Source organism: Liolophura sinensis, chromosome 3 (assembly GCF_032854445.1).
Source record: "Liolophura sinensis isolate JHLJ2023 chromosome 3, CUHK_Ljap_v2, whole genome shotgun sequence".
NCBI classification, from domain to species: domain Eukaryota; kingdom Metazoa; phylum Mollusca; class Polyplacophora; order Chitonida; family Chitonidae; genus Liolophura; species Liolophura sinensis.
Window position 1 is genome coordinate 9,267,079 of NC_088297.1, and position 16,687 is coordinate 9,283,765.

General features: G+C 39.4%; 1 protein-coding gene across 1 annotated transcript in view; it reads right to left on the reverse strand.

Moving 5' to 3' along the window:
- Nucleotides 1-324: 324 nt before the first annotated feature.
- Nucleotides 325-16,687, reverse strand: part of LOC135463325 (uncharacterized) — a 55,086-nt gene continuing 38,723 nt past the window's right edge. The window contains exon 4 of the mRNA XM_064740585.1: nt 325-956. Coding sequence (XP_064596655.1) covers nt 325-956 — 632 coding nt within the window. The remainder of the gene's footprint in view (nt 957-16,687) is intronic.

Consider the following 16,687-nt stretch of genomic DNA (forward strand, 5'->3'; position numbering starts at 1 on the left):
ACATGTCTAGTACAGGCATGTATGCTTCTGGTGACAAATATACTACAATTCGAATATGTGTCAATTGATAATGTGCCCTACAGAGACAAACTCATAAATGATATCTACTTGTTTACCTGAGCATTGTCACACACCACATAACAAGGTTTTCACGACAGCTAACAAGGTTTTCACGACAGCTAACAAAGTTTTCTCAAACATTTGCATGAGAACAATATACAAAACATTCTTAACAACGTTCTACTTTTTTTATAAATTCGAAAAAAAACAATTTCTATTATGTCCAAGTTTACTTTGTAAATGGACTTTTCTTCCAAAGAATATTCAATGAGTGTCTGAGTTCAACGTCTTTTCGTTTGCTTGCGTTGATGTTTTCTTCACGTCATCTGCATTGGTACATGTAACAGAACGAAGGGAAGCGGTCACCGAGCTAAACTGTCTCCAACTGGCGTCAGGGATAGAATGCGGAAACACAAGCCGATTCTCTGGCCTGGGAACCGGTGACAGTTTGCGCCTGCGCTGTTTAAATGCCGTCTGGCTCCTGGAGAAAACTGCTGATTTGGATATGGACGAAGGGTAACCTTTCTCCCTGAGAAATCTTTCCAGGAAGCCTCGAAGGTTCAGCAAGGACTCCGAACTGTAGTCTCGCCCGTCCGGCTTCTTGATGTGAGTGAAGAAGCCCACAAGGTAACTATCCAAGACTTCCACGGGCATGTCCTCAATGAGACGCTCCTCTCCGTGCTTCTTCCACATCCAGCGTTCCAGGGTTCCCACGGCGCTGACAAGGTTCCCGATGGTTTGATCTGGCTTCTGAGAGACGTTCACAATCCGAGCACGGATGCTACGGTTGTTGAAGCGTTCCGGTAAAACTTGTCCTGGTAACGACTGGCCAACAGGAAACTGGGGCCCCACGCCTTCGGGTGGAAACATCTTGAATCCTGGACCTCGCACATGGTCTGCAAGGTGGAAAATTAAGCGGTATTAAGTAAATTGTAAAAGTTCACACGCTCCTGTCAATTTCTTACTGCAGGTGACAATTACTATAGCTGTTGTCATTATACTGTACACCAGCAGAAAGTCACCCATGTCGTGGCTAAAAGAAAATTCTATAACACATCGAAATGCTCTAACCGAAAATGGAAGGTGATATATACCAGAAGAATCAAAGAGAGGTAAATAACAGCCATATTCTATGATATTAATACTGCGATGTTTGTCATAATCGACTACCAGATACAATGTCCATTTAGCATAGTTGTAGAAAGACACCCCGCATGTTGTAACCCCAGTACTGGGACAATGATGACAGTAATTCCTATAAAGCTCATGTAACGTACTACCAGGCATAATAACAGGTTTACTAAATGTTCACATTTTTATGGGTGGAAAATTATTACAATCTGCATGAACTCTTCCTAAAATGATATGTAACATAACTCACAGGAGTTAACCCTTTTATACAGAAAAGGTCAAAAAACCTTGAAAAATTCTTTTACGTGAGAAAAACGAAACATAAGTTAAAAACTACTAATGAATGTTTATGGCTTAACGTCATATCCGTAATATTTGAAAACAACTAAGATAGCTTGGAGGAACACGAAAAGTCAAACGAAAAATAATTTAGAGGAACTCAGATAACTTGGAAGAGCTCTCACTAACGTGAGATAAAACGAGACATGGCATAGAAGAATTCAGATAATCTGAAAGAACTTATGTTTCCCTAAACATAATTTGAAGAATTCACATAACTTGGAAGAACTCGCACATCAGTGAGATAACACGATACATCACATGGAATAACTCACACATCAGTGAGATAACACGAAACATCACATGGAAGAACTCACACATCAGTGAGATAACACGAAACATGACATTGAAGAACTCACATATCAGTGAGATAACACGAAACATGACAATCAAAGAACTCACATAACTTGGAAGAACTCACACATCAGTGAGAAAACACGAAACATGACATGGAAGAACTCACACATCAGTGAGATAACACGAAACATGACAATCAAAGAACTCACACATGAGTGAGATAACACGAAACATGACAATCAAAGAACTCACATAACTTGGAAGAACTCACACATCAGTGAGATAACACGAAACATGACATGGAAGAACTCACACATCAGTGAGATAACACGAAACATGACATGGAAGAACTCACACATCAATGAGATAACACGAAACATGACATGGAAGAAATTACACATCAGTGAGATAACACGAAACATGACATGGAAGAACTTATATAACTAGAAAGAGCTTACACTTCAGTAAGATTAAACGAAACGTAAATTGGTAGAACTCACTTCCGTGAGATAAAACGATACATAGCTTGAAAAAAAACTCACATGACAAGAAGGAACTTACACTTCGAGAAAAGATAAGAAACTTAATTTCTCAGAAGCCACACTTTCTACAGTGGAAAACAAGTGTAAACCTTAAGCTCAAATTTTGTTTTTAGACAGAGAAAGCAGCATAGCCTTGTCAGTTTTCACATTCTTTGGCAGAACTTCTATTTCGGTAAAAGGCAAAACAAAAAAACCAAACCAAAAATGAACTCAACTGGGGAAGAACTCAACCTTGCCTGAGATACATTTAAACGCAAGTTGGAAGAATTAACAGTTTTATGAGAGGAAACGAAACATATTTTAAAAGAACTCACACTTGTGCTAGACCAAACAAATAAACAATATTTACAGATAAGAAAAAAAAAAATATTAAAAATATTCAGAAAAGAACTCGTTCACTTCAGACGTGAGATGTGTTTAAGTTTTGTCAAAGGCGCTTGAGGTATATACCCAAAACTGACAGAAACATGTTTTAAATGCAACAAACATTTTACAACTTCATTGAAATGGGTTGCTTTTTCAAGCAACCCAAGGGAATACTTTTTCAACCGATATTCGTTTCCAGACATACATTCATAGGTATTAGCAGGCATGGAAACCATAACCCACTGTACAATATAACAATGATCTGATATATATGTGTATTTCGGGTTTTACGTTGCACTTAACAGTCATTTGTCGAGCCACGCTATGATATGATGGAGGCTACAAATTGTAAACATCTTAAAATCTTTTTTGCTAAATCAGAATACATTCTAGCATGACTAAGATAATTATACATATTCCCGTGTAAATGATCGTAGTTCTGTAGTAAATTGTGGACAATACGTCACCAGCCGCACGAAAAACTCCATTGTAAAATGTAGGAATAACCAACAGATTATATGGCCTCGAATTATTTTATGCGGTAACGGTTCGAAGAAACAGTCAAACCAGCCAATACATAGGTGCGGGCTTATTTGCTTTCCATTTAAAGGAGAAGAAAACATAGAAATGATGCCACAATCAGATGAAGGAGCGTCAAAACTTATTCGCAAATATGATCTTTTATTTTGGGGGGGGGATTTTTTTTTTCAAGAGAAAGGGGTATTTGAAAATATTTTTGTATGGTGGGTGTTTGGGACCAATTTTTGGTATTTATCGTTGTTGCATAATAATGTTCTAAATAAGGATGTGATGCTTGCCTAATAAATCTATTTGAATGTAAATTTGTTGTTTATATCGAAATTATAAAATATTTATGTACATATCTAAAATATATGATCCAAATTGAGGTTTAATACATTTGTTAGGTGAAAAGAACAAATTCTAGTGCAAAAATATTTATTAAACCTGTGTTACATCCTCATTTATGACATCATTAAACAAAGACGATAAATACCAAAAGGTGGTCCCAAATACCCACCATACAAAAATTATTTTCAAGTGTCTTTTTCTCCTTAAGGAAAAATCGGGTAAAAAGACCACATTTAGGAATAACTTTTCGCACTCTTTCATCTGAACTTTATGTCATTTTTATGTTTCCTCCACCTTTAAATAACTGTGCAATATAGTGATCATCAATCGAGAAATACATCAACGATGGAATGAGGGTTAAATCATTCACGTCGTTATTTATTCAAATCGAAGTTTTCGGAAGAATATCCACACCCTTGCAATTGCTAGTGTCACTTCTCTTCCCATACATAAAACATAATTACATTTAAGTAAAAGAAAGTTGAACGGATGAATGACATGATAAGTTGGGCTTCTTCACACTATTGCAGTTAAACTCATCTATATCAAAGTTGTTTGAGCTGACGTTTAAACATTTCCTACACCACCAACACCTTTGCAAAGAGCTTGCTTCATGAATGGATTATTAAACCATACAGAACAACTGAGGATGAGCGACAGACACAGTGCTTTGAGACTGTTGTCTAAGGAAAGATAACTCATTCTCAAGCTTGAAAATTATTTATTTATTTATTTATTTGATTGGTGTGTTACGCCGTACTCAAGAATATTTCACTTATACCACGGCGGCCAGCATTATGGTGGGTGGAAACCGAGCAGAGCCCAGGGGAAACCCGCAGCCATCCGCAGGTTGAGCTTGAAAATCACGCTTGATAAAAAAGAACATGGATTTTATGGATTCATGATTTTCTGTTGAAACCAAAGAATAATATACAACTATTATGACACACAACATAACATAATACTAACTTGGTATCTTTCGAAATGAAAACTAATTATCAACATTAGTAAACATTTAGATTCAACACTCAATACAGCGTATTAACATACAGCCTGTTTCAGAAATCCATAGTTATCAAGATTGCAAATCACGAGCCAGCATTAGCTGGACTTGAACCTACAGCGGTCGCATTGGTGAGAGGCCCCTGGGTTATTACGCTGCGCTAGGCGCTAACCAACCAACAATATAATAAACGTCAACGAAATTGCCAAACAACGGCTTAAACATAACTAACATAACATGCATATTTTACGTTCATTTTGACTTTATTTGAGAGTAATTCCTCATAAAAATATATATGTATCAAACTTCCAACGGTCATGCTCGGGACTCTGAAGAGTCCACCATTATCTTCCTGTGAAATATTGCGTCAACCTTAGAGAAGTTGTTTCTGGTAACACAACATCACAATTCCTGCTGAAAACAAATGACGTTTTTCGTGTCACCTATTTTGCTTGTCACTGTGTGATGCCATATGAATCTCATGGAGAATTCTAACCAACGTAACATATCTTACAGCTATTTTGACTTTCCCTGAGAGTAATTCTTCACAAGACTACAATCCAAATTAACACTACAGATAACTATTTGACTTCCCTGAAAACTAACACAAGAATAAAAACAAATATTTTAATTCTCATATATGGATACTTAACATTTAAATAAATTGCATCAGTTTCCCCTCTAGTGAAGAAGAAACAGAAAAATGAGTACTTCACTTATTTAAAGGCAAAGATCACTCTAAAATGAAGCATATATCATATGACAGACCATTAAAAACTGTCCAGAAAAATTGTTGAATTTATTTTTTCAGAATTTTTCTGACCGAGTAAAATTGTGTTAAAAGATCAGATTCTAGAGTGGTCTGTTGTAACCCAGGAGGTATCACTTAAGTCACATCTATACTTTTTGCCTGAAATTATTCGTTTCCTACGTCTATACGTATATGTATTTTGACTGATGAGATATAGCAACAAGCGTATGTGACGCCACGCGTCTCATCGTGGTCAAAAAAGTCCAACAAATTGTAAAAAAAAAAAAAAATAAATCCAACTGTTTCCTGGACAGTTTTTAACGGTCTTTCGTCTGACACATACTTCGTGTTAGTGTTTTCTTTGCCTCGAATTGATTGGTGATTTACGCCATTCTCAATAACATTTCACTCATATACGACAGCGGCCAGCATTTTAGTGGGAAGAAATCGGGCAGGGAACCGGAAAACAATCCACAGATCGGCAGACATTTCCACGTACGACCGGAGAGAAGTAAGCATGTGGTAGACTTGAACTCCCAGCGACCACACTGATAAGACACATAAATACGTCTAATGTATACTATAGACATATGGTACAGATGATAGCTTAATACCAACGGTAAGCGGATTTCGCTCACCTTCTGCATTGGGTTAGGCTAGATACAAATATGATCCGAGTTAAGCTTAGAAACCTCGGCCCATTTAACAAGCCATCTTTGCTTTTCTCGATACACTGCTTGACTCCTACAGAACTCTCTGGACTGGCAGATGGACAAGGGATACTGATTTAACCTGAGCAAATAATCTAAATCCATTCGAAAATCCGTCAGAGAAGTCGGAATGTGCTCTTCACGGGTGGGTCGCTTCAGAATGGGGATAAATCGACACAGATAGAAATCCAGCTCTGCGGGTGACGGGCGTTTTATGGGACGCTTCTCCTTGAACTTCTAGTCCCAACGTTTTAGCGTACTGACCGCAGTGGTGATGGTTGTGGAGTGGTGATGGTTGTGAGACGTTCGAAGCCATTTGGGAACTCGTCTGATGGTATCATGGTGCAGCCTGTGAGGGTAGAGCTATGGGTACATGCATGAATCCTTAGCCATCAGTAAAGACTCCACAAAGACGGCAATAAATTCTCCTCTCTGTGAGATTCTGCTGTGCCGTTTCTGGGGTACGGGTGGTTTAACGGTTTAACCAAAACATCCAATCAGAGACACGGTAAGCATAAAACTGTGATAAACTAAGAGAATGACATATCTACATCATTACGAACGTACAAATAAATAGGCAATCGAGTTGGGAGTGTTATCGGTTATGTGACTGGTTCAGAACTTGCGTTTAGAAACTTGGTTTTCTAATGAAAGTTTTTGATATCTTTGCAGTAACCGATTTGATTGTACAAATTGGCCAGGGTATGCTGTTGCGCAATTTTCTGCAGCAAACTGTGAAATATTTAGACATGTAACACACAAAATACTTAAACCTCCACCTCTTGGAATTCTAACTAGACCATTGACAGCGTTTGAAACGAACTAGCTGGATGTTTCTAGACAGATCGTAACGATAGTGCACTAGACACAAAGATAATCTGGTATCAGCGATCGGGCTTCGTTCAAAAAGCAAATGCTATATCTATTCCCATTTATCACGGGCACTGTAGTTCAAAGAGGCAGTCTGACCGCCAAAAGCTTTTCCCAGATACTCTGCATGCCCTTGACTTGTAACGCTCATCAAGCTATTGTACATCTTTCAAGCTAATTGTACACTCTACAAGTTTAAAGTGCATTGCACACTGTAAGCGTTTTAAGTGAATTGTACACGCTTCAAGTGAATTGTACTCTGTACACGCTTCAAGTGAATTGTACAATGTATACGTTCCAAGTCACTGTATGCTGTACACGTATCAAGTGAACTGGATACTGTACACATTTCAAGTGAACTGTACACTGTACACGTTTCAAGTAAATCTGCGTTGTGCCAATGAACAAAAAGATTTTGTGGGAAGATATGACTGTGTGGCATAAGGTCACCTACTGACCTTTACTGACACCTAACGAACAGCGATCTGAATAGGCGTACCACATTGGTGGAATGACAGTGATCTCCAACGGATTTCATACTTGTTGACAAACATTTTGTCATCACGGCCTCGAAAAACAGTGAAAGCGGTGGTATTCTAGATGATTTTGCAGAGAAATACACGAATAAAGGCCTTTTTGTACTGAGTAGGTGAGTGAGTGCTTCGGGTTTAACGAAGTAATCAACAATTTTTCAGCCATATGACGACGAAGGAATCCTTAGGGTGTATTTAGGGTGTAACTTGGAAGCATAAAATGTCAACAGCAGCGAACAAAACCAAGTCAAACAAAAATAGAGGACGCAATCGAAAAAGAGGACATACAGATCTGCGCTAAATGATAAATGACATGGAAATGTACAAGTTGAATTCGAAAAGAGGAGTAAAGCTGTCGTTGTTTTCTTTGGTTTAAAAAAAGCCCTGTTGTTGTGTAACCTTTTATTCATAAGATGAACAAACATGGTAACCCTATCTACCAAAACGAAATCAGATATCAGAATAGGTGCATATATATATATATATATATATATATATATATATATATATATATATATATATATATATATATATGGGATCTCCAAGGTCAACACGGCAACTGCACGGTTGACACGGCAAGTGTACGATCGACAAAAAGGGGTCATAATTACTTTAGGTACAATGATACAATTATAAGCAAACCAAAAACCGCTAAACTCACGTGATCAAAGATACTGTTAGCACCTAAAACATAAGATAAGATCTAACATATTTTTCAACAATGACCTATCATTTTCTCCGACTATGACTCTTAAACTTAAACTCATACTACTCTAGAGCAGTTAGAGTATCTGATATCGAACTGATCATAGACGAAGATGGAGCTTTTAATACTTATGATGACCCGTTTGGATACGCTCCACGTATCAGGCGTTGTGACATATCAATATGTTACTACTGCTACATAAAATCCTATAAGGCAACACACGCTCCACGAACTCAGACTAACGCAAACTGCACGCCACAGTTGATAGAACAGGAAAACTCGTCGCCAAATTTATCCCTAAATTACATTTCGTAAAGAGAAGCCATATAGGAAAAAGTCCAAAAGCTATCTGTAACGGTTTCCACCTGGAAGTAACTTAACAGCCTAAACATAATGACCCAAGAAAAAAAGGAATTTAACAGCTTTGAAAAAAAAACTTTGAATTTATAAAATAAACAAGACACTCTACCTCTACAAAACCACAATTTACCCTGCATTCGGTTCAAATCAGTAACAAAATCTTTTTATGAAACATTCAAATTCTCTACAAATTCAGTTTCTCCAAAAGTCAACTTCTCTGACGCCTTTTAGATAAATTTCCAACCATCCGATGAAAATATTCGTTCCATACTAGCATGAGTTGAGGATTTAGCTTCTAATAAAATACTTTCACTAGGACAGTTTTTGATCCGAATGTAAATGTAGCTTTACATCCTCGGCTTTAAATGCAATCAACGTAATTCTCCCGCATGGCAGTAACCATGTCCTAGGCGGTAACCATTAAGTCCTAAGACGTAATCATAATCCTAGGTGGTGACCGTAAGTCCTAGGCAGTAACCATAAGTCCTAGGCGGTAATCATAAGTCCTAAGCGGTAACCATAAGTTCTAGGCGCTAAACATAAGTCACAGATGGTAACCATAAGTCCCATGTGGTAGACGGTAACAAAGTCTTAAACGGTATAAGTTTTTAACTAATTTAGACAGAGTTTTATGCAGTAACTACAAGCTTTGGGTGATTTGGCCGGCTTCTTCCATTTCCTGCTGGAACAGCCATCGGCGTTTGGCAGCAAAAGCGTACTGACTGGACCTAAACTGTGGCGATTTGCCGATGGTGAAAGGCGAGTCGTGCTCCTTCAGGAATCGGTCGAGGAACGACCTGAAGTTGGTGAGAGAGACTGGTTTGTACTCTCCCCCTGACGGCCGTCGGAGGATCGGGAAGAACTCCTCCAGGTACCGGTTCAAATCATCCGGACTCATCTCCTCAATAGTACGTTCCTCGCCGTACTTTTTCCACCACCAGCGTTCCAGCGTGCTAATGGCGTTCACAATATTCATGGCGCTGTGAGCGGACTTCTTCGGCACGTCCAGGACGCGTTTCCGAATACTGTTCGTTGACAAGCGGGCTGGATACTCCCGAGGATAAAGACAAGGGTCAAACCTGGTGAAGTCACTGAAGAGTTGGGGGTCCTGGTGACTGTAGCCGCCTGCTGGGAGGGCGTAAATGAGGCTGGGGTCGTCTTGACCGCCACGCACCTGCCCTGCCTCCTCGTCTGCAGGGGGCTCAGCAGTCGGGAATACTGGCAACGAAAGCAAAGGTCAGAATAAATGCTGTATCCCTCTACACCTGTACACTTCGCAATCTTAAAGTCGAATACGAATACCAGTAACAAAGTGAGTACCAGTAACAAAGTGAGTACCAGTAACAAAGTGAGTATCATGTATATATTGCACATCGTTCATTTTCTGTAACAACCTTTAACACTCACTCTTCAACAACTAAAAAACAAGTTAGATTAATAAAGACATCAGTGCCATACAACAGTGAATAAGCAGCCTACATTTTTCAATGATACCAGAACACAATATAGCAAAATAGCCGTATACGCTATGAATATTCTGTTGCCAAGACTTTTTAAGGACTCGCTACTACTTGCTAACAACTGTGAACGAGTTGGATTGACGTTCAAAATAGCGACTTTTCAACTATTTATACAAATGAACTATTAGAATAAAACCCTAACCGAGCTAAATTGACAGGAATGCCGATTTCACGGCCTAAGACTAACCATTTGCCAACGGTCACACTGTCGTACCTGTTCTGGTTTTACTCTGTATCATGTAAGTTGTTTATATTAATTCGCAATCTCAGTGCTCAAGGTTAGTGGGCTTTCGGCCAAAATCATCATACGGTTCGGCCTGTGGGAGCTCATTTACAATAAAACCTACGTGAACGACTTCAGACAACAAGTGGGTAGAATTATAGTCTATTTCTTTCAGCGAGTCGCCTACATTCAGCTCCCTGTAAAATCAGTCATATTCGTTACCATAATTGCCTTTAGACAATTTTTTTTATCTCACACGCCTTCAGTGCGTCTATATATATATATATATATATCGGGTTGGGGAATCAAATAAATACATGACAAAACATTTCGCAAAATATCAGCTGTGCTATGTTATCAGGTTGATGGGATAGTCACAGTTTACACCCTTCGCACAGGATGCTGTTCGGAAAGAATTCCAGGCTGATTCAAATCCTATGCTGTTCCATAGTCTATTATACACCATAAAATTCGTCTTAGCCAGTAAACATATTCTTTCTGACATTAAACAGGTCACGTGACAATGATTGTTGTTGTTGCTCTTCATACAGTTTCGGAGAGAAAAGATACTTTAAATCGACGAGTATGATTTTACGGAACATGAAGACATATGTCAAAAACGATAAAAAAAAAGTACACGTGATTAATATTTTATGCATATGTTCATTCAGTGGTCGGAAATATTTGAAAATGATGTCAACCATGAACAAATTGTAAACGCAGCGCCCAAAATTCGGGCTTTCCTCTCAACCCGCAAAAAGAGTTGTTTTCATAGCTATCACCTTTGACCTTACCACAGCAGGCTACTGGATTTTCGAACTGACCGCCATCGCATTATGAAACTGTAGTTTTATAAAGCCACGCATTTGTGCGCTCCAAGAAGACAGCTGGTGAACTGTATTGCAGTTAGGCCACACAAGAATTAAAAAAACCAAGACATTGGCATAGATCACCCAATCAAAGTCGTAACGCATTACATGGAAATCTGATCATCAGGAGAGCGACTGAGGTGAAGTCACACGGGGCAGTAGTTTCACCGGTTTCGTGCGACCATTATGACTCTGTCGTTGCTGTTCTTCTTTTCATGTCTATGTTGTATATAATGAGTCCAGTTGTGGAATATCACAGAAAATTTCCTGCATGGTAATGTTATGTGCCCATACAATAAACTCGTATACACGTGGTTGTTTTCGCGCGCCATATAAACGTGCCACATGATTCCGCACTGTTAGTACAAATACGACGGTAACTCAAAGGAAATTTCACACCATTTCAACGTTCCCAAATTCTGCTTTTTCGGTATCTCTTCACTTTAACAGTTTTTTTAATGTTACTGTGTGAGAAGGTACAAAACATCACTTTCCGCGTGCGGCCAACCACTGGCGTTTGGACGTGAACGCAATTTGGCTGCTTGCAAATTCCACCGATTTACTTATTGAGTAGGGATAACCCTTTTCTCTTAAGAAACGATCGAGATAAGACCGGAAGTTCGTCAGTGAATCCTTGTTGTATTCTTCGCCAGATGGACGCCTTAGAATCGGAAAGAACTGTTCGAGATATCTGTTTAAATCCACGGAGTCCATGTTTTCTATCTGGCGTTCCTCCCCGTACTTCGCCCACCACCAGCGTTCCAGCGTGCTGATCGCCTTGATAATGTGAGTGGTCGTGTGCTGCCATTTCACCGGCACGTCCATCACGCGAGATTTTATGCAGAAATGCGAGAGATGATCCGGGTAACTGACTGGGTGGAGACATGGATCGATACTGAACAATCCGGGCAAATGCTGTCGTTGCGAACTTCCGCCTTCGCCCGACCCCATCCACGGCATTAGGCCATCGGCGCCTGGGGTGGCTGGGGAAGAGAGGGGAAACGCCAGGTTTAGTTACAACCAAATATATTTTCAGCCTTAGAACCATCTCGGTGGGATAAGCTCACACGCCACATTTAATACGACATACTATGGATGGAAAATGGTACATTGAACATGGATGGTATGGATGGTACATGTCAGACAAGCCGGAATTCTTGTAAGAATGGAAATGGATCTTACACAAATTTAAAAACCAATCACAAACCTTATCCAACTTAATTTCTTACGTGCCTATATATGAATCCTTGTTGTCTACATGTATATGCACTGTAACCAGCTAGCCGGGTGAAAGCGAAATTCAATATATGCTATAGCCTTTTCTGTAATTCTTCATGGCGAAACCATGTACCAATTTTCGGTTCAGACCGTCATGAATAATGAAGAGAATCAATAATACTGTTCGTGACGCATTGACACACAGACAAAAAAAGTTATATAATCCCACAGATATGGCATCATAACAGTGTGTGCTCCGTGATGTTGTGTCAGCTCTCGTTTTTGGAGAACAAGATCTCGCACCAGCCTCGCTTTCGGTGTTCGGCTGATACAAGAGTCGACAGGGAAACACCAGGAAAAATGAGCTCACATTGTTATAATAATTGTTACGTGAATGTCCTAGTCAGAGCAGCCTCCTGAATGCGACTAAGACTGTATAACCTCATCCACAAGAAATCAACAAAAACAGCCACGTTCAAAATATCTTTTCAATCTTGAATCCACTTTTATTTAAAACAAAATCAATATCTTGATGAGTGACGGAAGCTGTTCTGGTTACCATGGTTTCCGGAGTATTTCACTTTTACAGTGTTTCATCTGCGTATATTGCTCCATTAGAAGTTTTATTTAACAAGGAAATGTTATGATTACCATCACCAGGCAACAAATGGACATGGGGCAGACTATGTGGTTGAAAAATAAAAGCTTTGGTTTCTTCAAAGTACACTATGAACAATAATGTTGCTCACTTAATCAATTATCTGATTGGAGTTTTACGCCGTGTTCAAGAATATTTCACTCATACGACGGCAGCCAAGATTATGGTGGGAGGAAACCTGGCAGAGCCCGGGGGAAAACCCACGACCATCCGCAGGTTGCTAAAGGACCCATTGTGAACAAAGCTTAATCGGATACATCTTCTCGCAAAATGGCGAAACGGGTTCAAACCGGTTGTACAGTACTCTGTTGTGATACACGAATGCTGTATTAACCGATTGCTACTGTTTTAGCACAAATTGAAAGGATACAGAATCGGTTCTGATTGGCTGGTGTGAGAGATAGGCAAGTCCAGTCTATGCTTGGGCTCAGCTGGATTTGTAGCCACTACGCATGGCAGATTTACTCCATCGTGCCCAAATTTGCAGGGTTCAACCCAGGAAACAGTCAGTTAATGTCGATTCTGAATCTTTTTAAATGGCCGACGGAAATGTTACAATTCTGCATGACAAGCAAAAGGTTTTGCGATGAGAAATTCTGATTAAAAAACTAACATATCACTTGAATGTATTCGGAACGATCAACAGGGGCTATGATGGGATATGTTGTCTACTGTACAATACAATGAAAGTGGACGTAAAACCCCGGGCCTCAACCATCAATGCGCCATGTGCGTTTATGAATGTAAGTTCTGCGTAAAACTGAAACATGAACGACGACGGGGAACTCATTTTGTATCACTGAACAAGATCATGAAAAACTACATCATTCGAAGTTAAGTTCTGCGTCACACACTATTCTATGCATGAATGGCACTTTTCTTGATATTTAAAGCTAAATAAACATAACACGTATATACAGTTTACCGTAATTGGAGATCGCTCGATATATACACATAGAAAATGTATGCAAACAACAAAGCAGGTGTCTAGAAAGCAACAATATGGGTAGAAAAGTGGACATCAAAGTTTTCGTAAGATAATTTCACACCATAACAGTAACCCCTTTCCACCTCTATTTATATAAAACAGTCATGAAAGCTAAAACCAACAAAACTTCACACAATTAACAGAATAGAGTAAGACGATGGGTGGGTTAAAGAAACAATGCTTTGATTAACACAGCCTATGGCTACAAAGTGGAAGTTATTATTTATTTGAATAATGTTATACGGCGGAATCAGCGGAAAAAACGTGTATAACCCCGAAATAAACCTCCCGCCTTTGGTAAGTTACTTACGACCTTCCCTATCGTGTAACGTATGTCATATTAGTGGGGGGAAAAGCCGTCTCCACCGAACTTCACGCTTCCGGCTAAGGCCCTGAGAGCCACCGAGGCAAGGGAATCTTAAAAGTTCCTTGGGTAAGAACGAGACTGAATCCACACCCGGGGATGGCGTAATGATTCAAAAGAAGTTACCTGAAACATAGCTGCCACGACACACTTCTTTACTAAGGTATTTGGTCAATGTTTAAAATTCGGCGCCAGGGAGTCTGGGACATGTTTTTAAAATGTTCGAACTTGTGTGGTTACATCATTCATAGTTGTATCAGTCTGTTAGGACAAACCTTTTCACACCTGGGCCATATTTATCAAACGTGACAAGACTGAATGCTTTGCACTAGGAAGTAAAAAATTTGTACACTGATTCTTTACAGCTGAACAAAATACTAACCACAATTTGAGTTCTTCCCAGTTCTGAGTTTGGCGCAGAAGTATATGTACACAACCGTATTGTCAAAGTTTACCTCGTTAGAATTCGTTGTGCGGTGAATCAGATTCACTCCGTACGCCCATAATTTCCTGTATACTTCAGTAGGCAGTTTGACTGATTTCTTGGTTAATAAAGTATGATGTCAGAATTAAACGCCACGGAAAAACTGCTGCATGCACAAATCGTGTCCAAATGCGAAAAAAAGATGACGTAAACAGTCTTCACTCACTCTTCATATCACAAGTTAATGACTATATAAAGCCATCTGAAATGCAATTAATGTTATGTAAGCGTGTGTATTGATTTATTTACTTATTAATCGTTGTTTAACGTCGTACTAAAGAATATTTCACTCATCCGACTTTGGTCAGGTCTATATATGTGGACAAAAATGGCTCAGGAAACAACCGGACCTATTCAGGTACCTGACAAAGCCCCAGACATAAGGCCGCAGCACAAAAGCACCAGAGGCTTGGTCGAGACATTGGTGATGACACTCCGGGAAAACTCCCGCCGGCGATTAACAGTAATTGCATTATATACAGGCTTGTAATCCGCTTAATCCGAGACCATTAAAGCACAAGTCAAGGCTGGCTTATTGGTATTCGGTTCATGTAATCTCACATGAACTGAATTACCTTAAGACACTTTGTAGTACTGACACCTGAACACCAATCTATGCGTACGTATTTTGATTGACATCCCGCAGTGTCATATTCAAAATACAAGCATTTATACATTCGTGAAAATAATGTAAGCGACATCGGCTTGTGGACAAAAAGCTTTCGGTTTACCCAATTCGAAGGATAAGAATGACATTATTGCTGAATGACACCATCGGTAATATTACTGCCATATCGTTCCCAACAACGGGAAAGAATTTACAGTTTCAGTCAAGAATGAAAAGACTCTAAAGACCTGCCTTAACAGAAGGTGATAAAAGGGGTCAAAACAGAGAACTAAGCTTAAAATATTTAAAATCTGGTTAAATATACAATCCAAAAACTGTAATAATATATACCCTAAAATAAACTCGTTGCATAACATACATGTGCACATGTTGGACAGGCGATTGAATCCTCAATAGTATATTGAGTATATATTCATCTAAGTTTCAAAAACATATGTCATATAGATGACTCTAACAAATATAATTACTGTATACAGTAAATTAATAACTATTCATGGAATTTGTATGTACATTCTACCTACAATTCTTTGGCGTCTCCTTAAAAACAAGGTCTGGATATTCTAACTGGCCGTGATGGTATAACAGAATGGACGAAAGGACAAAAAAAAATCAAAAACACACCAAAGAAGAAGTTTCTTTGCTGCGGTTCTCAAACTAGGCGTATTGAGTATATTTTCTGGCTTCATAACTTTTCACCAAATATAAAGCAATGGTTACTTTGGCTATTTCGTTCATGTACAAAGTAAAATGATAACCTAATCCTGACACGACCCAAACTACGTGATCCATGTATTTTGGAAATACAACGCGATCAATCGTCACCGGGCGGTGTTTGTGGAATGGGGCCCTTTGTTTGGGAGCGCTTGGCCGTTATTGCTCTTCTCTTGTAGGCGAATGCCTGCTGGCTGGTGGCGAACATTTCCGATTTGTTTATGGAGCATGGATAGTGGTTTTCTTTAAGGAAGCGGTCCAGGCGTGACTTGAAGTTGGTCAGAGATTTAGGATCGTATTCCTTTCCATTGGGTCGTCTCAGCAGTGGGTAGAACTCCGTCAGGTATCGGTTCAGATCGGTAGGGTTCATCTGCTCAATGGACCGCGTCTCGCTGTACTTCTTCCACATCCAGCGTTCCACGGTGCCGACGGCAGTCACGATGTCGACGACGGTCTGCTGCGGTTTACCGACGACGTCCGGGATTC